A 25,683-nucleotide genomic window follows, 5' to 3' on the forward strand; every position below is an offset into this window, starting at 1 on the left:
ATTTCTGATGACAGGTTCCCTTTAAAATTGCTACAACCTCTACTGGTAAGTCGGACTAAGGGTATGTGCACATAACATTTTTTCAGGTGCATCTTCTCTATAACCCTCCTGAAAAAGCACTTTATAAACTAGAAAGACTAGATCCATGTTCTGCAGTGAAAAAAATGACTTGCTGATCAGATGTTCAGTATTTTGATTTTTTTTCTCTTTTTTTTTTTTTTTTAAAAAAGCTTCAGGTTTCAAAAGATGTGAAGCGGTGAACGATGTGACCTGACCATTCCTCAGGCAACTTCCGCTTGTAAGCTACTCTAGAGTTTACCTAATACAATGTACGGTAATAAAAAAAAAAAAAAAAAAAAAGTGCCCAAAAGATGTCAGTAAACTTGACTGAAAAGAAGGGGGAAAAAACTAGCTTTAGCACAAAAAATATTGTTGTGTCCTGAAGTGTATTCTGCCTGAAAACCCATGGAATTCACAGACATCTAAAAGACATCTGCATACACCCTGCTGAGGCCTTACCCTCAAGATCAGTGTTCCCCAACTCCAGTCCTCAAGGCCCACCAACAGTGCAGGCTTTCAGGATTTCCTTAACAATACACAGCTGTTGGAATCATCATCTGTGTAGGTGATACTTTAATCACCTGTGCAATACTAAGGAAATCCTGAAAACATGCACTGTTGGTGGGCCTTGAGGACTGGAGTTGGGGGAACACTGCTTTAAATAGTAGTTAAGCCCTCCGATACACCTAAGACAAAAGGGGAGATATAAATATGTTTGATATGTATAGTCAGTATTAACAGTTAAAACTCATGGGCAACTTGTCCAAGGTATTTGATAAAAACATAAAGTACCGCCCCATAATGCAGTATAAACCAGTGGAACCTGCTCTGCCAGATACTAGAAGGAACATCTCATCTACCCAGACATACAAGAACACTTTTCTTTTTTCTTAACAACTGCTGTCAAAAGGCTTTAATTATAAGTAAACCATTCTGTTGATATTAACTTTCAGTGATCAGTGAGGAATTAAGCACAAGACAATGTCCCCAACTGTTGTCACAAGTGCTCACCTGACAGAAGAACCCTTGAGATTACCTGACTGAAGGATTCATGATTTATTTATTTTTGCTTCAAATATCCTATTTATGGTGCTAATTGCTGCATTATTTAATTAAAATAAAAAAAATAAGTATAAAAGTATGCATATCACCACAAAATACTGGTCACAGCTAAAAAGATCACCAAATTTAGTATTGCAGACAGGGTCGGACTGGTGTGTCTGGGGCCCACAAAGAGAATTGACTCTAGGGGCCTACCCTACAGCTATATGCAAATACCTATTAGCCGTTATCCCTGTAAGGCCCCCTTCACACATCAGTAATTCCATGTACCAGAAACACGGACACACGAAGACCCATTAAAATCAATGGGTGTGTGCACACATTTCTCACTGATGCGTTTCCGTGCGGCGCACACGTGTTTCAGTGTGCTCCACACAGACACAAGTCCATTTTTTTCAGGTATCAATGATGTCCCACAGACCACCTTATGGTGTGATCCATGAAACATACCAGAAAAACACCTACATTTAAAATAAAAAGGTTTTTAAACTCAACTGATTCCAGCGACGCTGTCTCCGGCCGCTGCTGTCTCCTGCTTCCAGGCTGGCAACCCATGCAAACATGGAGAGAACATAAACTGCTTGCAGATGGTGTCCTTTATGTGATTTGAACCCAGGACCCCAACCCTGTAATACTGCAGTCCTAATTAATGAGCCACCATGTTGCCCATGAATATTGCATCTTTACAACATCACAAACTCTTTCAAGTCCTCAAAGAAGGCTGGTTACTCTGGTCAGAGGACAGGATAATGTTGAGGATCCCCTTGGGTAATAGTTTCAACACTGCAGCTGGAATTGCTCGCCAGGTGAGCACTGAACAAGGTAAGGATCTGTCTCATCATACAGGGTCACAACATTTTTTGATCATTTGGCTGAATGCCCACTCTACAGTGACCAAACATCTCATTAGCAGAAAGAATCAACAGGCTAGACACACCTTTGGTGAGGAGCATGTTGTGTGGACAGAGGAGAAGTGGTCCACCATTCGTTTTAGTGATGAAAACAAGTTTAATCTATTTGGGTTTGATGGGAAACATGTTCATCGACAAACTGGGGAAAGACTGAACCCAAAGTTTAAGCAGTCAGTGAAAGGTAGTGGAGGAAGTATCATGGCTTGGGGAGTGTTTTCTGCAGCAGGATTTGGACCTCTCATACAGCTGAATTGCAAAGTGAATGCAAGTGTCAGAACCTTATTCAACATGTGGTTCCCTACTTGAGTTCATCACTCAGTCAACCAGCAATTTTCATGCTGGACAATGCAAGGCCCCTGTCACACAGCAAAACGAGTAAAGTAGTTCCTTGAAACAGAAAACCTTGAAACAATGAAATGGCCAGCCCAGAGTCCTGATCTAAACCCAATGGAAAACCTCTGGAAAATCCTTGGTAAAGTTATGGCCAAGAAACCCACAACAGTCCACAGAGCTCCTTTTATACAGTATGATGTTCTCACCACTCCCTATACACTGTATGATGTCCCTACAGCTCCCTATACAGTATATGATGGCCCCACAGTTCTCTGTTCATTGCAGGATGGTCCCTACTGGTATTACACTGTAGGATGGTCCCCACAGCTCCCTATGCATTATACCCACACAGCTCACTATACACTGTATGATGGCCCCCACAGCTCCCTATACATATAAACAATGTTTATTATGGCTCACAGGCAATGAAAACTCAAATGTCATCTCAGAAAATTAGATTATATAAGAGCAACTGAAAAAATGATTTTAAACTCAAATGTTAGCGCCTAATGAAAAGTCTGTACAGTAAATGCATTCAATACTTGGTCAGGGCTCCTTTTGCATGAATTACTGCATCAATGCAGCGTGGCATGGAGGCGATCAGCCTGTGGCATTGTTGGGTCTGGTGTATATTATATATACATACATATATACACACATACATATACATATATATTATATATATACATACATATATATATACATATATAACATACATACATACATACATACATACATACATACATACATACATACATACATACATACATACATACATACATACATACATACATACATACATACATACATACATATATATATATATATATATATATATATATATATATACACACACACACACATATCTAATTTATTTATTACAGTGGGGGAAAAGGTGTGCGTAGCACTGCAATATGTTTACATATGGTTAAAATCGAGGCTAATTGTTGGTTTGGGTTTTTAATAACCTGGACCATCAGAAACCAAAGAGAACACAGAAATTTTAGATATAAGGACACACTGTATATGGCACCGTGTTACAGTCATATTAGATGTGTTTACTTTAACCAATGTGAAATTAAAAAGTCATGTTCATTTCTTTCTCTTTTAAACATTTTATTAAACATTTTAAGAAGTCAAAAACTGTGATGAAAAGAAAAATACATATTAAAAAAAAAATCCCAATAATTTAAAAACAGTGTCCATATCACTCCCACCCAAAACAACAAAACCTGTACGAGAAGGATGAAGCCAGAGCTCTGGTTGGAGAGCTGCCATCTTCTATTTGGTACAGACATCAGCGCCTCATATCCATTGCACTGCCCCCTTTCACAAAAAGAGGAGAGGACATTTAAGGCACTGGAAAAAGTCAAATTATTTTAAATATAAAAAAAAACAATTGATGAAATATTTTCACTTGATTCCTAAAATACATTCCAACTTTGTACTGTATACCTGATTAGTCGGGAGGAGCAGGGTGATCGGAAGAATACAGTAGGGGGAAACAAAAAAAAAATTCTATAAAAATTAACCCATGGAGTGTCCACTTAAAACAGAGGTAAGGCACAAAAAAAAATCCAAACAAAAACACGTTTTAACAGACAAGATGAGATGTTGGGAATGTGCAAGCATTTGGTCATGAAAAACGTGAAAGACTAACACATTAGGAGCTTCGGAGGTGGCAAAATTCCAGTATCAACATTAAGGACACATTAGATGGTTGCAACGGCATAAGGGTTTTGCAAACTACTTGAGTCCGTACATACAGATCCTGCAGTGTACCATGGCCTTCCTAGAACGTGTCATTTCACTGAATGGGGACCCGTTTTTGTAAACCGACACGGGAAGAAATTTTTTTTTTTTTTTTTTTTTTTAAACTTTTGCTATGGCTTTTTACAATCTATTAACCATCAAGACATTCAACATTGTAAAAACTAGAAACCTAGTTAAAAATAAAAAAAATTAAAAAAATGTTCATTGCATAATTTCTTAATATTTGGTATACATTTCACATTAACCTGTTCAAGACTTGAACCCGCCAATCCACGGTTTATGACAACGCACGTTCTTTTTGTATATATATTATACATTTGACATTTTAAAAAAAAAAAAAATTTCTAACCAGAAGGGATCATCAAAACTACAAAATGGTATTTTCATTTCCGCAGCAAAAATTTTTGCTTTTTCCCCCTCACACCTTCAACGAGGATGGGGCTTAAGGTACAGTCACACTTAAGACACGCTCCAGCGATCTCACCAGCGATCTGACCTGGCAGGGATCGCTGGAGCATCGCTACATGGTCGCTGGTGAGCTGTCAATCAGGCAAATCTCCACAGTGATCAGACATCAGCCACCCGTGTAACAACGCTTTGCTTAGTAACCATAGTACACATCGGGTTACTATGCAAAGCGCTTTGCTTATAGTTACTCGATGTGTACCTTGGCTACGTGTGCAGGAAGGCTTCTAGAAGCTGCGGATGCTGGTAACCAAGGTAAATATCGGGTAACCAAGCAAAGCGTTTTGCTTGGTTATCCAATGTGTACCTTGGTTACCAGCGTCTGCAGAAGCCAGCTCCCTGCACATTCAGATCGTTGCTCTCTTGCTGTCAAACACAGCGATGTGTGCTTCACAGCGGGAAAGCAACGACCAAAAAAAAATGGTCCAGGACATTCAGCAACGACCGGTGACCTCACAGCAGGGGCCAGGTCGTTGCTGGATGTCACACACAGCGACATCACTAGCAAGATCGTTGTTGAGTCACAAAAACAGTGACTCAGCAGCGATGTCGCTTAGTGAGACGTGGCCTTTAGGAAAAAAGGGACTTCGCCTTTACTTTTTTTTATCCCCAGTTTGTCTTAATTTCACAAGATCATGGAAATTCGCATGTTTTGGGTGGGGGAGGGTGGGGGGGGGGGGAAATCAGTGGCATGCTCAGGATCTCTAGAACAGGAGGTGGAAGCTTTGTAGCACTTCCTCTACTGTAAGCAGTGCTTATTCAGTGCGATGTACAGTTATCAGGAAGGCAGAGATGGTAAAAACCCAACTGCCTTGTCCAACAACTAGCTCCACAATCTCCGTGCAGCTTCTTTACTCTGCATGGACGTTCAAGATCATCATTTAGAGTAATGTGCCCACTGCCAACATTTTAGGTCAATGGCGGTCTGCAAGTTGAGTAAAAAATTAAATAAAACCTGCATCCAGGCTGACATGAAGATGCAAAACCTAAAAGCAGTAATGTCTTGGTGTCAAATATGAAAATGTTTTTCCCTCTAAAGTCAATTATATTTTACTATACAGATTTGAAGCCGCTCCTAAAACAGACAGTACAAATTAACACAATGCAGACTTTGCGTTAGGACATGGAGTAAAGTAGAAGAATTAGGTATCATGGAATGTGAGAATACAAGGAGTTGATCACAAAACTGTTCAAGTTGTCATATTGCAATGTTGCAAGGCAAATACTGATCACATTTCAATGTCCCAAAAAAAAAAAAAACAAAAAACAAACACTCATTCACTAACAACTCTTCATAAAACATTAACAAAACTATTTACCTAAAAAAAAAAAAAAAAAAAAAAAAAAGTCTGAAAAAATAAATTAGGTGGCTATGAAGAGGTTCATTTTGAGCCAGCAGTGCTGGCTTATTAGGCTGTCCTCACAGAGTCATTTGTGTGAATGGTTTTACCAAATGTAGAGTCATTTTTCTCGAGCCAAAGTTCAGCAAGCCGCTGGGTAGAACCATGAGTAGATGCTTTTGACCCCAAACACATTTTGAACTGTTTAGGATCAAGATTAGGGTCACAAAACACAGGATGGTGTATGTGGACCACACCCACCTCTTGACTTCTAAAAGGCCTTAAACCTGCTTGTACAACCTTATTAAACAGGTCCACGTCCTCCAGTCCCCACCCCTGAATAGAAACATCAAAGCCTCCGGCATGAATAAGGTCTCCTTTATGGACACACGTAATGCCAAAACCATAGTTCCTCCATAAACCAGTTTTCTGTGTAAACACATAAGGGTTGTCACTAGGAACTTTTCCGGCATAGACAATCTTGGGGTCATATTGGCTGAAGATAATGGGAAAATACATTTGTTGGCCAGGGATGGTGTTAGCCCTACAGCGCTGAAGAAACTCTGTAGTGAATACCAAGTCGACATCACAGAAGAAGAGCAAGGAGTCATTGGTGAATTGAGAAGCTCCGACCTCTAGGGCCATAGCTCTCGAGAACTCTCCAGTTACCGGTAAGATCTGCATATCAGCCTTTGGATATTTTACCCGATAATCTCTCATGAGATCAACTTGTTTTTCCTTGTCAGTGTTGGCATCAGAATTGAAGAGCAAAATTACCAACTTCACATTTTGGTTGGGAATGAGACAAGTCTTTTCAAAGTTAGCCATAAACCTACTAAACATTTCATAGCGACCAGACAATGGCACCAGTATGTTGACCTTCATATCTTTGAGTTCTTTGTGTTCAACCTTGGATGAGGTGAGCTGGAAAGGGACAAACATTTTAAGGGAATTAGAAAGAAATGACAAAGAACCTGAATCTTGATTTATTCTATTGGCCAGCTCTTTTGCATCGATCTCGTCATGCTGCATGAATTGAATTTTGCTGAATGTCTGTTGGAGGTAGGCATGTCTCCTCACAGGTACTGTCATTTTTTTGCCTTTGTGCTTTTTGTACAGCAAGAGTAAATCCAAAACATACTCTGCTCCATACAAAGGATTAAGCCTGCGGTACCCATATTGAATCTCTTTAAAGTCAATAATACGACCACGGGTTTTGGCATTTGCATTGATCATTTCCATAACCTGCATTACGATATCATCAAGAGCTTCCTTTTGTGAGGCATCCATCCCACGCCTAGGAGGCTGTCCATCTGAGGCCGAATACAGATATTTGCCAGTGAGAAATTCCCACTCCAAGATCTCTTCTCTTTGGCGGGGTTGGTAGCGCATAAAAGAGGGAGCCATTCCCAGCTGCAAGTCATCCTTGTGAACTTCTGTGTTGCTGTATCTGCTCATAAGCACGATTTCCCGGTGGAGCTGAATAGTGCGATAACGGAGCTCTGCGATCTTACGACTCAGCATGTAACTGTGCAGACGGTACTGGTAGGGGGGATTCTTATTGGGGTGGAGGGTGATTGCTCTATGAATCTTGCTGTTGTGAAGATCCCGAATATAGCCCTTTTTGTTTTGTTCATAATTCTCATAAAATAATTGCTGCATCTGGGGGAAGAAAAGAAAAAAAAGTTTTAAATTTCCATTGCTTTATATTGTACAATTCTCTTTACATGGTTTAGATGAAATGTTAACTACAACAAAGACTATAATCCCCTTTATACTATGAAACACTACACAGCCACTCTACAAATGCACATAATAGGCCTCAGCTTATCACCTGGTCTTCTAACGTCAGATAGCGATGAAAACTAAGCCATGTGTAATTCCAAACTTTTAGAAGAAGAATGTAAGGAATTTGAAAGTTTCTTAGAAATGCAAAGAAAAGACATGGAGAACAGATTCACTGTGGACAAGGAGTGTAGTGCATCGGGACAGTAACGTGGAGTGTGTGGGGGCTACAAGAGGAGAACTACAGCAAATTCCTAAGAAGTCTGGGGAACAAGAAGAGTATGCGAATACTCGTCACACTGCTTAATAACCACGGAGGAGTGCAGCATGCTGACAGCGCAGGATTTATTAATCTCAGCAATGTTTAAAGGCGGACTTTACTCCATAAGGCCAGTAGTAGAAAACACCATGTATATTTAGTATATAGTTCTAGGACCCATGTTAGTTTCCACCTACACCTTCGGCCTAGGACAGTGCAAAGAGTCCCACGGCTCTCTGTAGCACCACTATGCTAATGCAGATCTACCTCTCTGGACCAGATATCATGTCCTTACTAACCAGAATTCCACAATTTGTCAGCCATTTCATTTATCGACGCTTGATTTGTAATATCTAACGTGGACAAATCAGAATTCATAATCAACTCCCTCCCCCCTCCAACTAAGTCAACCCCCCCCCTCCCCAGCCCTATCCAGTAAAGTCAATGGCTGCTCACTCTGTCCAGTCCCGCATAATCGTTGCCTCGGAATAGCCCTTGACTTTGCGCTCTCTTGCAAGCCACATATCCATGCACTTTCCAACTCTTACTAAAGCAAATTCAAAAATGTTTCCCAGATCCATGCATTACTTAACCAAGAATCTGCAAAAACACTAATGCATGCCCTCATCTCAGACCTCAGCTACAGCAACCTTCTGCTCTGTGGCCTCCCTTCTAACACTTTCGCACCCCTTCAAATCTATCTTAAAACTATCCTGCCTGACTAAGGGTACTTTCACACTTGCGTTTATTTCCTTCTGTTACAATCCGCCCTTTTGGAAAACAGCGGAATCCGTTAACGGATTCCGCTGTTTCCCATAGACTTGTATGGGTGACGAATTGTACCAAAAGGACCTGCGTTGCTTCCGCTGGGCGACGCTCCGTTGCTTCCGCCCAGCGGGAGGAACGCAGCATGTAACGTTATTTTGAGCAGCGGAATCCTCTGGATTTCACTGCGCATGCTCTTTTTTTTTTTTAAATCAAACTTTATTTTGGCTCGCGGTGGCCGAACGTTCAGCTGAGCGCCCGGCCATCGGCAAGCGACAGCGCTCAGCTGAGCGACCGGCCGCCGGCAAGTCACAGCGCTCAGCTGAGCGCCCGCCGGCATGCCCGGGCGCCGGCAAGTGACAGCGCTCAGCTGATCTTCGGCGGTCGGTTGCAGGGAGCGATCAGCTGATCACCCGGCGGCCGGCTGCAGGGAGCGATCAGCTGATCACCCGGCGGCCGGCTGCAGGGAGCGATCAGCTGATCGTTCACAATAGTCTGCCGCTGGTAAAAGGGAAAAAAAAAAAAAAAAAAAAAAAAAATCAAAAACGAATTGCGTTGTTTTGCAGCATCCGTTGCGCCACTATATGCAACACATCCGTTGCATCCGTTACACAACGCAATGCAACGGATACAGTTCAATGCAAGTGTGAAACTAGCCTAATCCACCAGCTATTCCCAGTTTCTCCTCTGCAAATCCCGTCACTTTCCCCATTTGTACTGGACAAAACTAACCATGACAAAGAAAGCCACCTGCTCCTCTGTGACCTAGTCTGGTACCTACCTGCATGCAACCTCCGATCCTCAAAGATCTCATTCTCCACTCCCCTCTTATATATCCCCCATACTCTAACTTTCTACCCAAACATATCAAGATTCTCGCCTACTGTGGAAACATTCAAAAAGGAACCTGAAGACCCACCTCTTCTGACAAGCCTACAACCTGTAGTAACCCTCAGTCCGCTATACCACCAGGCAACCATCTCTCCCGTCCCCTACTGTATCATAGCCCATCCCTAGTAGACAGAGTCCTCGCCGGCAGGGTCCTCTCTCTCCTGTACCAGTTGGTGACTTGTCTTGTTCATGATTATACTTATTAGGGTAAGGACACCGAGTAAAAATGGAGCAAGCAGGCGGGGGTGGGGCGGGGTTGTCAGGAAAAAAAAAATAAAATAAAATAAAAAATTGTATGGGATGACTGATTCATGAGACATCAATGGAGTCAACCACGTCAGAGTGGTTGTGCTGGAGAGCCAGGGAAGTCATGCAGTAAGTTATGGATACTAGTTTTTTATAACTCCATCTGAACATAAAAAAATAAATAAATAAAAACCGCAAAAAATGATTTTTACCACAATACTACATAAAAGTACATTTAGATCCTCAAGCATTTTCAGGTTTAGCCGACTATAGCTATAAAAGCCTTTATACATTAAACAAAAAAAAACAATTCCCCTCCCCCACTAAAATATGATCACAATGTTTTTGCAAATAACTTGCATTATTTACTGGCCAGTGGGGGATGTACAGACAGAAAAACACTAGGATGTGAACTTTGCATACCACAGTTTCCATTTGTGCTAAAGCAGCAAGGACACTTACACAAAACAAGAACTGAAGGTATTAAAACCACACACCAGTATATATTATATATAAAATATTTATTTAATTTATTTTTTTATATATAAATATTTATATAATTTTCTTCTTCATTTATTATACACACTATCCCCCCCTCCCAAAGAACATCCATATACTTTTTTACTGCCATTTCTAACTGCAAATTTCACGAGAGGACACCAATCCACGTCTGTTTACCTAAGACCTGTGAACGCCCTACAGTCCCCTCATCCATTAGGGGAGGAATGCTTGTGGTACAGCTGTTGTGGACTACTCTGGCCATTTTCCAAAATTCCAACTAAAGAGCATGCGTTGTGTTGTGGGATTTTAATGAAGACACGCTCCTGCCAGGCAGAGTAGAACACATTGGGTAAGACGGGCTAAAAAGAAGGCCCGTTTTATAGAGAAGCTGGCCTCCAGCCTGCACGGCGTCCCTGAGGATTTCATCACAGGCAGAGTTTGTACTGCATATTCAGGCTGCGATGTAGCATATTTCATAAACAAGGCCCCGTGTATAATGAGTTATCAATGGATAAGTGCGAGCAATGTGTGCTGCCTTATTAAAAAGGACGGGTTCAGGGTCATCACTGCCGGGAGATGGACATGCAGATACCGAGGCCAACTCCTCAAGCTTTCAGAGAGAGGGAAGAGATTTCTGCTAACGCATCGTCTAGAAAGGAGTCATCCATGGTCAAGAGCGTCATCTTATACATATAGGATACGGTCCAGTGTGTATGAGGAGCAGCCTGTTGCACCATAAACACTGCGTATCTGGAGATAGTGACCTTAGAGCTGTGTACAATGTTTAAGTCCCATACTTAAATGGGCAGGGGGGAGAAGATTGGTAAAGTGTCCAATCGTGAAGTCGACACTGCTCTACTTCTTGCTTGTGTGAACAAAAACAGTCAGTATGGTACTACATAGCCATTTTTGCCCGCGACAGTCACATGACCAAGAACCACTATACGTCACCGCTATATCACAGTGCTATACAAGCGAGTGTGACCATGAGGGTATTGTGACATGCAAGTGGCAAGAAGTGCATCTGCGTCAGATTTTGTGCCACAGTACCTTGGGGATCACAATAATCCTATTCACTTCTACTGTGTGGTGATGTAGCAGCGACCCCCTAGCCAACTGACGGGGTCGTGGAAAACGTTGCCAAACAGCCCTAGCATTGGAACAGTCACTATTAAAAATAAATAACTTGTTTCATCCTTTAGACAAGATCGGTTTACAAACAAATTCCAAGGCGGTGGCTTTTTCCATGCGGATTGTCTTAAAGGATGAAATATAAGTTGTTCTAATAGTGCGGATCCCTCCACAATGGGCTCTTGTTACACTTTGGAATTTTGGAACCTGTAACAGGTGAGATGAAACCCTTTTTTTGACATTAAAGAACAGTCGCTGATAATGACAATATTCAATTCTGTGTGTTTTGTGCTTCATACACTCCTTTTCTTCCAAGCCCTTTAATAATGCCAAGTGCATTAAGCAATTTTGTATGCCAGAGGGCACCAAACATTATGTATGACTATAAAAATTAATGGCAGACATAGCATGTAATTATGCAGCTGAAGGGTTATATTTACATGTACGAAGGCACATAAATAACGGCACACCCCAAAATACAAGTGGAAACCCATGCAGAACTGCTGATCGTTACGTGCCAAGCAACCACAAGCGAGAAGTGGTCGGAAAAAGAGCAGCGCTCAGACGAGTGCAACAGAGCAGATTTATACGCAGGGATGAGGACCAGGCACCTGCAGAGCTCTGCCAAAGCCAACATAAGCCCGAGCACGGTTAATAAGCAGCAGCGTACTCTCGAGCCGAGCGGCCGATAACCGAAGGCTGCTCTGTATGTGCCAAAGCAGGTCATTCTAGGTAACAGAACTGACAGAGCAAATGCAACAGGGTTCACAAGACTGCCAACCCGGCAACTCCGCTGTACGGCACAGAATCCGCACAGGACCAGAGTGCCTGAAACAGTATGGACCTGGACCACCACCAAATGCAAGCCACAAAAATATCCAGAAGATGGAGCAACATTTCAGTTTTATTGTCCAATGAGAGAAAACTTCTGTATAAATAAAAAAACAAATCTATAAAAAAGTAACGATATAAACCACGACATGAAAAACTGTGCTCTAAATCCAGCAAGACAATGTCGATAGAGGGCTCGTTGGGGAGCGTGCACCGAGCTCACGCCGACCAGCACTTATGGAAGATTTCATAGCAAATGTCACCTAAGGCTGCTTTCACACTACTTTTTTTAACATGCGTCATGAATTTTTTTTGCTGTAAAAGCGGATCCTGTTTTTACAAAGAAAAACGCATGCAAACGCAAGTGTTATTTTTCAGGATCCTGTCACTTGAAGTTTATGGGCGGGCATTGGAGTCATGTGATCGGGAGTGAGGGGAACTGAACGTGAGACTGGGAGCCGGCATCTGACAGCTGCAGAGGCTCGTAACCAAGGTAAACATCGGGTAACTTGCTTGAGATACCCGATGTTTACCTTGGTTACGAGGGTCTGCAGCTGCTAGGAGCCGGGCTCCCTGCACACGTAACCAAGGTAAACATCGGTTATCCAAGCAAGTTACCCGATGTTTACTTTGGTTACGAGCCTCCGCAGCTCTTGGGATGGGGGAAGAGAGACTGATCACGACAGGCTGGTTTTTGGGCATGCTCAGTAGAGCAAGCAGGATCTTGTCTATCAGCATGCCAGCGTTCATACGTTTGCATGCAGTATAGTCAGGATCCAGCAATTTGCAGTATTTGGACGCAGCTCAAAAACGCTACAAGTAGCGTTTTTGAAAAAAAAAGTTAAAAAACTGCAAGTCTCTGGATCCTCACTATAACGCAGGTGAACGCGAGTCCATTGCAAATGCATTGAAATGAAAACGCATTTGCACTGGATCCGTTTTTTTTTGCGTTAAACGTTCAGGACGCATGTTAAAAAAAAAAAAAGTGTGAAAGCAGCCTAAGCCACTTTATAGAAGCCTCCTCAAAAACAAGACAAATCTCACATTAAAAAAGGCCATAAATCTAAAGCACTGGCTGGCGTCACAGGAAATGCGCTGCTGAAATGTAGGTGATGCCAGGGGAAAAAAAACTCAACCGAGAGGAAACCGATGATGTGGCACAGAAGAAAAAAAAAAAAAAGTGAGATGTCACCAAGTGACTGGATCTTTAAAACAGTCTTTTCTGAAGAGGCCTGTAATAAGCATCAGAGTACACATAATTAGGGAGAACAAACGTTTCCCTCTCTGAAGGCAGGACAGCACGTTTAGTGCCCATGCCCGACCACAAGGCTTCGCCTTCTCTGCAGCCGGCAGACGACCACACGAGGACGGACAGCTGGAGACAAATGAAGGTTTACAGAGGTTTACGTGGCCATAAATGTCCTGAGGTTTGTGAATGTCCACATTTAACCACTTCTAGTATTCACCGCTTCATACATATAACTGAGAAAGCCCCCGTACCACTAGATGGACCATATGTAAGCCGTGTCCATTGCCTATTAGTTGGGGTGAGCATTGCTGACCTTAGGGATATCAACATATCCACTGCGGAGACACCAAGGTCAACAATGCTTGCTTAAGTAGTCTTTTACTAGGCATTGCCCCCACTAGCCAGTTTCTTACTCCACACTGATGAGGGGCAAATACCCCGAAACGGCTGTCTGTGGATGGATACCATGTTTGGTATAGGTGGTCTCCTTGACTGGAGACTGCCCTTCCCGTGGTTGTTCCTTCCCAGTGAAAGACCTGGCTAGTTTCCTGGCAGCGTTGAGAAACACGTGATGGTGTCTCCGCGGCTTTCTTATTTGCATATTAGTTGGGGTGGGCGCTCCTCCTGAACGTAGGACCAACTGTAGTAGAGGCAAAGAGAATATGGCAAAATGGATCGGATATGAAGGTGAAAGAAATTAGATCTTATTTACATATCAATGTTATAATAACCCCTTCACCCACGGGCGATTCTCAGTTTTGTCCCCCCCTCCCCCTCCCCTCTCCTTCCAAGAGCTGTAACTTTATTTTTCTGTCAATCTTGCCACTTGAGAGCTTGTTTTCTGCGGGACGAGTTGTACTTTTAAATGAAACCATAAGTTTTACCATATAGTGTACTGGAAAACGGGAAAAAAAAAAAAAAGTCAAGTGTAGAAAAACTGCAATAGTTTTTGGGATACTTTATTCAGTGTTCACTATATGGTAAAACTGATGTGTCGCGGTGATGCCCCAGGTACGAGGTCGTAGATACCAAACATGTATAGCTTCACTTTTATCTAAGGGGGTTAAAAAAAAATTCACAAGGTTGTCCAAAAAATATTAAAAAAAAAAAAAAAAAAAAAAAATAAAAAAGTTGCACACTTTGTGCCATTCTCCGAAACCTATAGGAGTTCTCATTTTTCAAGATCCATCGCTCAGTGACTGCTTATTTTTTGTCTCAAGCTAACATTTTTAACGGTAATATTTTTTACTCCGATGCTACGTTTTGATAGCCTGTTACTGCATTTTATGCAAAATGTGTGGTGACCAAAAAACGTAATTGTCGTTTGGATTTTTGTTTTTTTTTGGCTGCTACGCAGTTTACCAATCAGGTTAATTGATTTTATATTTTGATAGTTTGGGCATTTCTGAATGCGGCAATAACGAATGTGTATATTTATTTTTTTTAACCCTTTAATTTTCAATTGGGCAAATGGGAATTTTAAATTTTACCAGGTCCCCCAGGGGTCTATAACGATCAGCAGTCTGATCACTCATTCCTTCTTGGAGATCAGAGCAGCATTGCTCTGATCTGCACAAAAGCAGCTCCCCTCTCACTCACGGCAGTCTGCCAGCAGTGAGAGAAAGTGACTCATGATAGCTACAGAAGTCATCACATGACCATGTGCTACCATTGGAAGTCACGTGACTTGGGATGGTGCCAGGTAAGTTGATGCTTACCGTGGAACCATATAGCTGTTCAGATTGACAGCGAGAAGTAGGGGCTTAGTAGGCACAGGTGGACAGTGGATCCACTCGTGCCTGGCAGGCACACATGTCAGCTGATTTGAATAGCTGACATGTGGAAGGATCACTGCGGGTTGCCCACGGCAGTCCACAGGGATTACACTGCCACAAAACATGACGAACCCAGTACGTCATGTGTTGTGCAGAGGTTAAATGGGAACCTGTCACCAGGTTTTTCCCTTATGAGCTGCAGCCACCCCCCACCAGTGAGCTCTTATATACAGCATTCCAGAAGGCTGTATAAGAGCCCAGGCCGCTCTCTAGAACATAAAAAAACAAAACACTTTTATAAAATACTCACCTAGGGGGTGGTCCAGTCCGATGGGCATCGCTGCTCTCCAGTCCGGCGCCTCCTCTTTGCGGTGATCGCCGTCATCCTTCTGACACATCCTATGTCATGCACACTAGCCCACACAGCCAGAATCCTACTCCACACTGATGAGGGGCAATACCCTGAAACAGCTGTCTGTGGATGGATACCTGGCCTTGGTATTTCCCTTGTCATATCTTTAAACTTGTCAAAACGTTGGATATTGACTAAAAGGGCCACTTAATATGGTGGTCTCCTAAAAAGAGTCACCCCTTGGCTGGGCCCTTCCCGGAGGGATATCTGGCTGGTTTCTGTGGTGAGACTCCTAATAGAGGCTCCACGGACCTTTTTAATATGCACACTAGCTGGCATGGAGGTCCTGCTCAGGCCAGAACAAAGTATTGTAGTGCACATGCCAGGGTGAACTTTAACCTTTCCTCACATCTGCGCATTGGAGTACTTTGATCTGTCCTGCTGAGGGCAGATCAAAGTGCGCCAGTGCAGGACTGCAATGCCGGCCTGGGCGGGATAGGACAGATTGCAGCAGAGGCGGCGCCGGACCAGAGAGCAGTGACACCCATCGGACCGGACTACCCCTAGGTGAGTATAAATAAAATAAAACACACACACACACACACACACACACACACACACACACACACACACAGTGCCTACAAGTAGTATCAACCCCCTGCAGGTTTTATTTGGAATTAACTTGGCATTGTGACATTTGGACTGTAAATCAGCCTGGAAGTGTGAAATGCACTGCAGCAAAAGGGAATTTTGTTTACTTACCGTAAATTCCTTTTCTTCTAGCTCCAATTGGGAGACCCAGACAATTGGTGTATAGGCTATGCCTCCGGAGGCCGCACAAAGTATTACACTTAAAAGTGTTAAGCCCCTCCCCTTCTGCCTACACACCCCCCGTGCTCCCACGGGCTCCTCAGTTTTGGTGCAAAAGCAAGAAGGAGGAAAAAGAATTATAAACTGGTTTAAAGTAACTTCAATCCGAAGGAATATCGGAGAACTGAAACCATTCAACATGAACAACATGTGTACACAAAAAAACAGGGGCGGGCGCTGGGTCTCCCAATTGGAGCTAGAAGAAAAGGAATTTACGGTAAGTAAACAAAATTCCCTTCTTTGTCGCTCCATTGGGAGACCCAGACAATTGGGACGTCCAAAAGCAGTCCCTGGGTGGGTAAAATAATACCTCGTAAGAGAGCCGTAAAACAGCCTCTTCCTACAGGTGGGCAACCGCCGCCTGAAGGACTCGTCTACCTAGGCTGGCATCCGCCGAAGCATAGGTATGCACCTGATAGTGTTTCGTGAAAGTGTGCAGGCTCGACCAGGTAGCCGCCTGACACCTGCTGAGCCGTAGCCTGGTGCCTCAAAGCCCAGGACGCGCCCACGGCTCTGGTAGAATGGGCCTTCAGCCCTGAGGGAACCGGAAGCCCAGCCGAACGGTAGGCTTCGAGAATTGGCTCCTTGATCCACCGAGCCAAGGTTGATTTGGAAGCCTGTGACCCTTTACGCTGGCCAGCGACAAGGACAAAGAGTGCATCCGAGCGGCGCAGGGGCGCCGTACGAGAAATGTAGAGTCTGAGTGCTCTCACCAGATCTAACAAGTGCAAATCCTTTTCACATTGGTGAACTGGATGAGGGCAAAAAGAAGGTAAGGAGATATCCTGATTGAGATGAAAGGGGGATACCACCTTAGGGAGAAATTCCGGAACCGGACGCAGAACCACCTTGTCCTGGTGAAAAACCAGGAAAGGGGCTTTGCATGACAGCGCTGCTAGCTCAGACACTCTCCGAAGTGAAGTGACTGCTACTAGAAAAACCACTTTCTGCGAAAGGCGTGAGAGAGAAATATCTCTCATTGGCTCGAATGGTGGTTTCTGAAGAACCAGCAGCACCCTGTTCAGATCCCAGGGTTCTAACGGCCGCTTGTAAGGAGGAACGATGTGACAAACCCCCTGCAGGAACGTGCGTACCTGTGGAAGTCTGGCTAGGCGCTTCTGGAAAAACACAGAGAGCGCTGAGACTTGTCCCTTAAGGGAGCCGAGCGACAAACCCTTTTCCAGTCCAGATTGAAGGAAGGACAGAAAAGTGGGCAAGGCAAAAGGCCAGGGAGAAAAACCCTGAGCAGAGCACCACGACAGGAAAATTTTCCACATCCTGTGGTAGATCTTGGCGGACGTTGGTTTCCTAGCCTGTCTCATAGTGGCAATGACGTCTTGAGATAACCCTGAAGACGCTAGGATCCAGGACTCAATGGCCACACAGTCAGGTTGAGGGCCGCAGAATTCAGATGGAAAAACGGCCCTTGAGATAGCAAGTCTGGTCGGTCTGGTAGTGCCCACGGTTGGCCGACCGTGAGATGCCACAGATCCGGGTACCACGACCGCCTCGGCCAGTCTGGAGCGACGAGGATGACGCGGCGGCAGTCGGCCCTGATCTTGCGTAACACTCTGGGCAACAGTGCCAGCGGAGGAAACACATAAGGGAGCTGAAACTGCGACCAATCCTGAACTAAGGCGTCTGCCGCCAGAGCTCTGGGATCTTGAGACCGTGCCATGAACGTCGGTACCTTGTTGTTGTGCCGGGACGCCATGAGGTCGACGTCCGGCACCCCCCAGCGGCAACAGATCTCCTGAAACACGTCCGGGTGAAGGGACCATTCCCCTGCGTCCATGCCCTGGCGACTGAGATAATCTGCTTCCCAGTTTTCCACGCCTGGAATGTGAACTGCAGAGATGGTGGAGGCCGTGGCTTCCACCCACATCAAAATCCGCCGGACTTCCTGGAAGGCTTGCCGACTGCGTGTGCCGCCTTGGTGGTTGATGTATGCCACCGCTGTGGAATTGTCCGACTGAATTCTGATCTGCTTGCCTTCCAGCCACTGATGGAACGCTTTCAGGGCAAGATACACTGCCCGTATTTCCAGAACATTGATCTGAAGCGAGGACTCTTGCTGGGTCCACGTACCCTGAGCCCTGTGGTGGAGAAAAACCGCTCCCCACCCTGACAGACTCGCGTCCGTCGTGACCACCTCCCAGGATGGGGGTAGGAAGGATTTCCCCTTCGATAATGAAGTGGGAAGAAGCTACCACCGAAGGGAAGCTTTGGTCGCCTGAGAGAGGGAGACGTTCCTGTCGAGGGACGTCTGCTTCCTGTCCCATTTGCGTAGGATGTCCCATTGAAGAGGACGCAGGTGAAACTGCGCGAAAGGAACTGCCTCCATTGCTGCCACCATCTTCCCCAGGAAGTGCATGAGGCGCCTCAAGGGGTGTGACTGGCCTTGAAGGAGAGATTGTACCCCTGTCTGTAGTGACCGCTGCTTGATCAGCGGAAGCTTCACTATCGCTGAGAGGGTATGAAACTCCATGCCAAGGTATGTGAGCGATTGGGCCGGTGTCAGATTTGACTTTGGAAAATTGATGATCCACCCGAAACTCTGGAGAGTCTCCAGGGTAGCGTCGAGGCTGTGTTGGCATGCCTCTTGAGAGGGTGCCTTGATCAGGAGATCGTCCAAGTAAGGGATCACCGAGTGACCCTGAGAGTGGAGGACCGCTACTACAGTAGCCATAACCTTGGTGAAAACCCGTGGGGCTGTTGCCAGGCCGAACGGCAGTGCCACGAACTGCAGGTGTTCGTTTTCTATGGCGAAGCGCAAGAAGCGCTGGTGCTCTGGAGCAATCGGTACGTGGAGATAAGCATCTTTGATATCGATCGATTCAAGGAAATCTCCTTGGGACATTGAGGCGATGACGGAGCGGAGGGATTCCATCCGGAACCGCCTGGTCGTTACGTGTTTGTTGAGAAGTTTCAGGTCCAGGACAGGACGGAAAGACCCGTCCTTCTTTGGGACCACAAACAAGTTGGAGTAAAAACCGTGGCCCTGTTGCTGAAGAGGAACAGGGACCACCACTCCTTCTGCCTTCAGAGTGCCCAGCGCCTGCAGAAGAGCCTCGGCTCGCTCGGGAGGCGGGGATGACCTGAAGAATCGAGTCGGGGGACGAGAGGTGAACTCTAGCTTGTAACCATGAGACAGAATGTCTCTCACCCAACGGTCTTTTACCCGTGGCAGCCAGGCGTCGCAAAAGCGGGAGAGCCTGCCACCGACCGAAGATGCGGAGTGAGGAGGCCGAAAGTCATGAGGAAGCCGCTTTGGTAGCGGCACCTCCGGTGGCCTTTTTAGGACGTGACTTAGACCGCCATGCGTCAGAGTTCCTTTGATCTTTCTGACGCCTTTTGGACGAGGAGAATTGGGACCTGCCCGCGCCCCGAAAGGACCGAAACCTCGACTGCCCCTTCCTCTGTTGGGGTATGTTCGGTTTGGGCTGGGGTAAGGATGTATCCTTTCCCTTGGATTGTTTGATGATTTCATCCAAACGCTCGCCAAACAAATCGGTCGCCAGAAATTGGCAAACTGGTTAAGCGCTTTTTGGAAACAGAATCTGCCTTCCATTCCCGTAGCCACAAGGCCCTGCGGAGTACCACCGAATTGGCGGCTGCAACCGCCGTACGGCTCGCAGAGTCCAGGACAGCATTAATAGCGTAAGACGCAAATGCCGACGTCTGAGTGGTTATGGACGCCACCTGTGGCGCGGACGTGCGTGTGGCTGCGTCAATTTGCGCTTGACCTGCTGAGATAGCTTGTAGCGCCCATACGGCTGCGAACGCTGGGGCAAAAGAAGCGCCGATAGCTTCATAGATGGATTTCAACCAGAGTTCCATCTGCCTGTCAGTGGCATCTTTGAGTGAAGCCCCATCTTCCACTGCAAGTATGGATCTAGCTGCCAGTCTGGAGATTGGAGGATCCACTTTGGGACACTGAGCCCAACTTTTGACCACGTCAGGGGGAAAAGGATAACGTGTATCCTTAAGGCGCTTAGAAAAACGCTTATCTGGACAAGCATGGTGATTCTGGACTGCCTCTCTGAAATCAGAGTGGTTCAGAAACATACTCGGTGTACGCTTGGGAAACCTGAAACGGAATTTCTCCTGCTGAGAAGCTGACTCCTCCACCGGAGGAGCTGAAGGAGAAATATCCAACATACGATTGATGGACGCAATAAGGTCGTTCACTATGGCGTCCCCGTCCGGAGTATCAAGATTGAGAGCGGCCTCAGGATCAGAATCCTGATCAGCTGTCTCCGCATCATCAACCAGAGATTCCCCCCTCTGAGACCCTGCACAATATGATGATGTCGAGGGAAAATCTAAGCGAGCTCGCTTAGTCGGTCTGGGGCTGGGGTCTGTGTCAGAACCCTCAGCCTGGGATCCATGAGATACCCCGGGAGGACCATTGTTGGTCCAGCTGAGGTGGGCCAGGGAACAAAGATTCAACAGAGTCCCTGTGCTGAGATACCGGCCTGGACTGCAAGGCTTCTAGTATCTTAGCCATAGTCTCAGAGAGTTTTGCAAACTCCGTCCCCGTCACCTGAACAGTGTTAGCAGGTGGCTCCCCCTGGGCCCCTCTTAGCAGAGGCTCCGGCTGAGTAAGTGCCACAGGGGCCGAACAGTGCACACAATGAGGGTCAGTGGAACCTGCCGGTAGCGGGGTCGTACATGCGGCGCAGGCAGCATAATAAGCCTGTGTTTTGGCACCCCTGCCTTTCGTGGGCGCCATGCTATTATCTTCCCTGAGTAACACAATAGGGTATATAGCCAGAAATCAACTGTGCACCATACAGTGTAAAACATATATACCATAAACATATAATGTTACACTACTGCACAATGGGGCTAGCACCACAGGTGCTGCTTACCACCCGCCTAAAGCGGTTGTGAGGCCACCAGAGTCCCTGCCTGGGTCTCCCAGACTTTGTCCCCCTCTGCAGCGTCCGAGGAGCTGACAGGAATGGCTGCCGGCGTCCTGAGGAGAGGAGGGAGCCGTGGGCGTGACCCAGAAAGAGCGGGAACTGGTGCCCGCACTGTGCACAGTGAGGGGTGGAGTATGCAAAGCATGCTCCAGCCCTCAGTGCTGCTCGTTCTGTGGGCTGTCAGGGCTGTGGGCGGGAGGAAAGGAAACTAGGCCGCAAAAAGCCGGGGACTCTAGTAATAAACGCGGCCGCCGTAAAAGCGCGGCCGGCGTGAAAGTCCCCGGCGCACTACAAGTCCCAGCCGCGCCGCAGTGTTTCCATGGCCGCGGCGGTCAGTGCGGCAGTCCCTATACATAAACACACTCAGCAACGCTGAGTGTGTAATGGCACATATTAACCCGGTCAGCGCCGTGGTCCCCGGTGCACTAGCACACCCAGCAAAGCTGGAGTGTTGCTGTGCGCTGTCCCCACAGGGATACAGAGTACCTCCAAGTAGCAGGGCCATGTCCCTGAACGATACCCGGCTCCTATCCAGCAGGCTCCACAGGAGTTGTGGATGAAGCACGGTCTCAGTGCCTGGAGACCGATAGGATCCCACTTCACCCAGAGCCCTGAGGGGGATGGGGAAGGAAAACAGCATGTGGGCTCCAGCCTCCGTACCCGCAATGGATACCTCAACCTTACAACACCACCGACAAGAGTGGGGTGAGAAGGGAGCATGCTGGGGGCTCTATATGGGCCCACTTTTCTTCCATCCGACATGGTCAGCAGCTGCTGCTGACCAATCTGTGGAGCTGTGCGTGCGTGTCTGACCTCCTTCGCACAAAGCAAAAAACTGAGGAGCCCGTGGGAGCACGGGGGGTGTGTAGGCAGAAGGGGAGGGGCTTAACACTTAAGTGTAATACTTTGTGCGGCCTCCGGAGGCATAGCCTATACACCAATTGTCTGGGTCTCCCAATGGAGCGACAAAGAAAAGAATGTTATTTCTTTTTTTATTTTTTTTTTTAAATAATTGTGAAAAGTTTATTCAGAGGGTCATTTATTATTCAACCGCTCAAACCACCAGAATTCTGTTTGGTTCCCCTAAAGTATTAAGAAGTATTTCAGGCACAAAGAACAATGAGCTTCACATGTTTGGATTAATTATCTCTTTTTCCAGCCTTTTCTGACTAATTAAAGCTGGTGTCACACATGTCGACAACGACGTCGCTGCTACGTCACCATTTTCTGTGACGTTGCAGCGACGTCCCGTCGCTGTCGCTGTGTGTGACATCCAGCAACGACCTGGCCCCTGCTGTGAGGTCGCCGGTCGTTGCTGAATGTCCAGCTTCATTTTTTGGTCGTCACTCTCCCGCTGTGACACACACATCGCTGTGTGTGACAGCGAGAGAGCGACGAAATGAAGCTATCAGGAGCCGGCACTGGCAGCTGCGGTAAGCTGTAACCAGCGTAAACATCGGGTAACCAAGGGAAGACCTTTCCCTGGTTACCCGATGTTTACGCTGGTTACCAGCCTCCGCTCTTGCTGCCAGTGCCGGCTCCTGCACTGTGACATGTGGCTGCAGTATGCATCGGTTAATTAACCCGATGTATACTGTAGCAAGGAGAGCAAGGAGCCAGCGCTAAGCAGTGCGCGCGGCTCCCTGCTCTCTGCACTGTGACATGTAGCTGCAGCACACATCGGGTTAATTAACCCGATGTGTACTGTACCTAGGAGAGCAAGGAGCCAGCGCTAAGCGCGGCTCCCTGCTCTCTGCACATGTAGCACAGCGACGTTATGATCGCTGCTTCTGCTGTGTTTGACAGCTAAGCAGCTATCATAACAGCGACTTACAAGGTCGCTGTTACGTCACCGAAAATGGTGACGTAACAGCGACGTCGCTGTCGCTTAGTGTGACACCAGCTTTAGACCCTCCCCAAACTTGTGAACAGCACTCATACTTGGTCAACATGGGAAAGACAAAAGGAGCATTCCAAGGCCATCAGAGACAAGATCGTGGAGGGTCACAAGGCTGGCAAGGGGTACAAAACCCTTTCCTGTCTCCACTGTTGGGAGCATCATCTGGAAGTGGAAGGCTTATGGAACTACCGTTAGCCTTCCACGGCCTGGACAGCCTTTGAAAGTTTCCACCCGTGCCGAGGCCAGGCTTGTCCGAAGAGTCAAGGCTAGCCCAAGGACAACAAGGAAGGAGCTCCAGGAAGATCTCATGGCAGTGGGGACATTGGTTTCAGTCAATACCATAAGTAACGTACTCCACCGCAATGGTCTCCGTTGCAGACGAGCCCGTAAGGTACCTTTACTTTCAAAGAGTCATGTCAAGGCTCGTCTACAGTTTGCTCATGATCACTTGGAGGACTCTGAGACAGACTGGTTCAAGGTCTGATGAGACCAAGATCGAGATCTTTGGTGCCAACCACACACGTGACGTTTGGAGACTGGATGGCACTGCATACGACCCCAAGAATACCATCCCTACAGTCAAGCATGGTGGTGGCAGCATCATGCTGTGGGGCTGTTTCTCAGCCAAGGGGTCTGGCCATCTGGTCCGCATCCATGGGAAGATTGATAGCACGGCCTACCTGGAGATTTTGGCCAAGAACCTCCGCTCCTCCATCAAGCATCTTAAGATGGGTCGTCATTTCATCTTCCAACAAGACAACGACCCAAAGCACACAGCCAAGAAAACCAAGGCCTGGTTCAAGAGGGAAAAAAATCAAGGTGTTGCAGTGGCCTAGTCAGTCTCCTGACCTTAACCCAATTGAAAACTTGTGGAAGGAGCTCAAGATTAAAGTCCACATGAGACACCCAAAGAACCTAGATAACTTGGAGAAGATCTGCATGGAGGAGTGGGCCAAGATGACTCCAGAGACCTGTGCCGGCCTGATCAGGTCTTATAAAAGACGATTATTAGCTGTAATTGCAAACAAGGGTTATTCCACAAAATATTAAACCTAGAGGTTGAATAATAATTGACCCACACTTTTATGTTGAAAATTTATTAAAATTTAACTGAGCAACATAACTTGTTGGTTTGTAAGAGATATGCATCTGTTAATAAATCCTGCTCTTGTTTGAAGTTTGCAGGCTCTAACTTATTTGCATCTTATCAAACCTGCTAAATCTGCAGGGGGTTGAATACTACTTGTAGGCACTGTATAATATATACATATACATACATATTAGTGTTTATGTTCTACAGAGCGGCCTGGAATCTTATATACAGTATTCTAGAATGCTGTATATAAAAAGGGCTCACTGGTAGTGGGTGGCTGCAGCTTGTAGTAGTCAAATCTGGTGACAGGTTCCCTTTAATATGTGCACCTTTGTGCTTCTATATCTTGGCATGTTACACATTCCCTATTCAGTCCACCTTTTTATACACACCTTTTTTGCTCCCAGTTCACATACGGGAGCCAGTGGAAGGTGAGTGCACAGCTCCTCTGTGTGCTGGTGCTGTTGTGGTGGCGTCGTATCTGTGCGGCCTGGAGCCTTGGGGGCTTCGCCTTGCAGCATGGGTGCTATGAGGCACCAGGTCACCTGCCCTGCTGGTGCTTTGTCACTGCAGCAGTGGTTAGTGCACAGTGCCGCACTAAAAGGTTTAGTATAGGGACCCACTCAAGAGGTTCGCCACGATGTGGCAGTGGGCTTAATACAATCTGATCAGAATGATAACAAAAGAACCTGATGTTCTATTTAAATTTTTTGCCTAGCCGCTTTAGATCATTGTATTTTTTTGGGATGTGCGATCCATGTCTTTCTTCATAGTGTTTTTATACACAAAACACAAGAGGCCATTACCAAAAAAAAATAAAAAAAAAAAGGGGTGGACTCTTCATGAGGAAAGGTTAAGTCCCAATGCTTCAGGTGGAGAAGCTTTTGAGAGGCTATTACAAAAGGCAGAGGGGGAATGTACTGAAGAACAAAGAGGAAAGCACGCGGCGTCTGGTGACAATATGGGAGTTTCTTGTGCCCTTTAGCAGTTTGTCTCCGGCCATCACAAAGAAAAGTCCATAACATTTTGAAATAAAATATAAAATTCTGCAGGATATTGAAATAAAAGCAGGATATTACCCTGGATTTACATATAAAAAAAATAATGCGCTTCTTCAGAGAATCCAAGTTTTCTTCATCGCAGTGGAGACCGTTATATAGCCT

The 25,683-nt window shown here is 45.9% G+C and overlaps 1 protein-coding gene across 1 annotated transcript in view; it reads right to left on the bottom strand.

The window, feature by feature from the left end:
• Positions 1 to 3,511: 3,511 nt before the first annotated feature.
• Positions 3,512 to 25,683, bottom strand: part of CHSY1 (chondroitin sulfate synthase 1) — a 61,257-nt gene continuing 39,085 nt past the window's right edge. Inside the window, exon 3 of the mRNA XM_075346011.1 lies at positions 3,512 to 7,606. Coding sequence (XP_075202126.1) covers positions 6,014 to 7,606 — 1,593 coding nt within the window. The 3' untranslated portion in view covers positions 3,512 to 6,013. The remainder of the gene's footprint in view (positions 7,607 to 25,683) is intronic.

Source organism: Anomaloglossus baeobatrachus, chromosome 4 (genome assembly GCF_048569485.1).
Source record: "Anomaloglossus baeobatrachus isolate aAnoBae1 chromosome 4, aAnoBae1.hap1, whole genome shotgun sequence".
NCBI lineage: Eukaryota > Metazoa > Chordata > Amphibia > Anura > Aromobatidae > Anomaloglossus > Anomaloglossus baeobatrachus.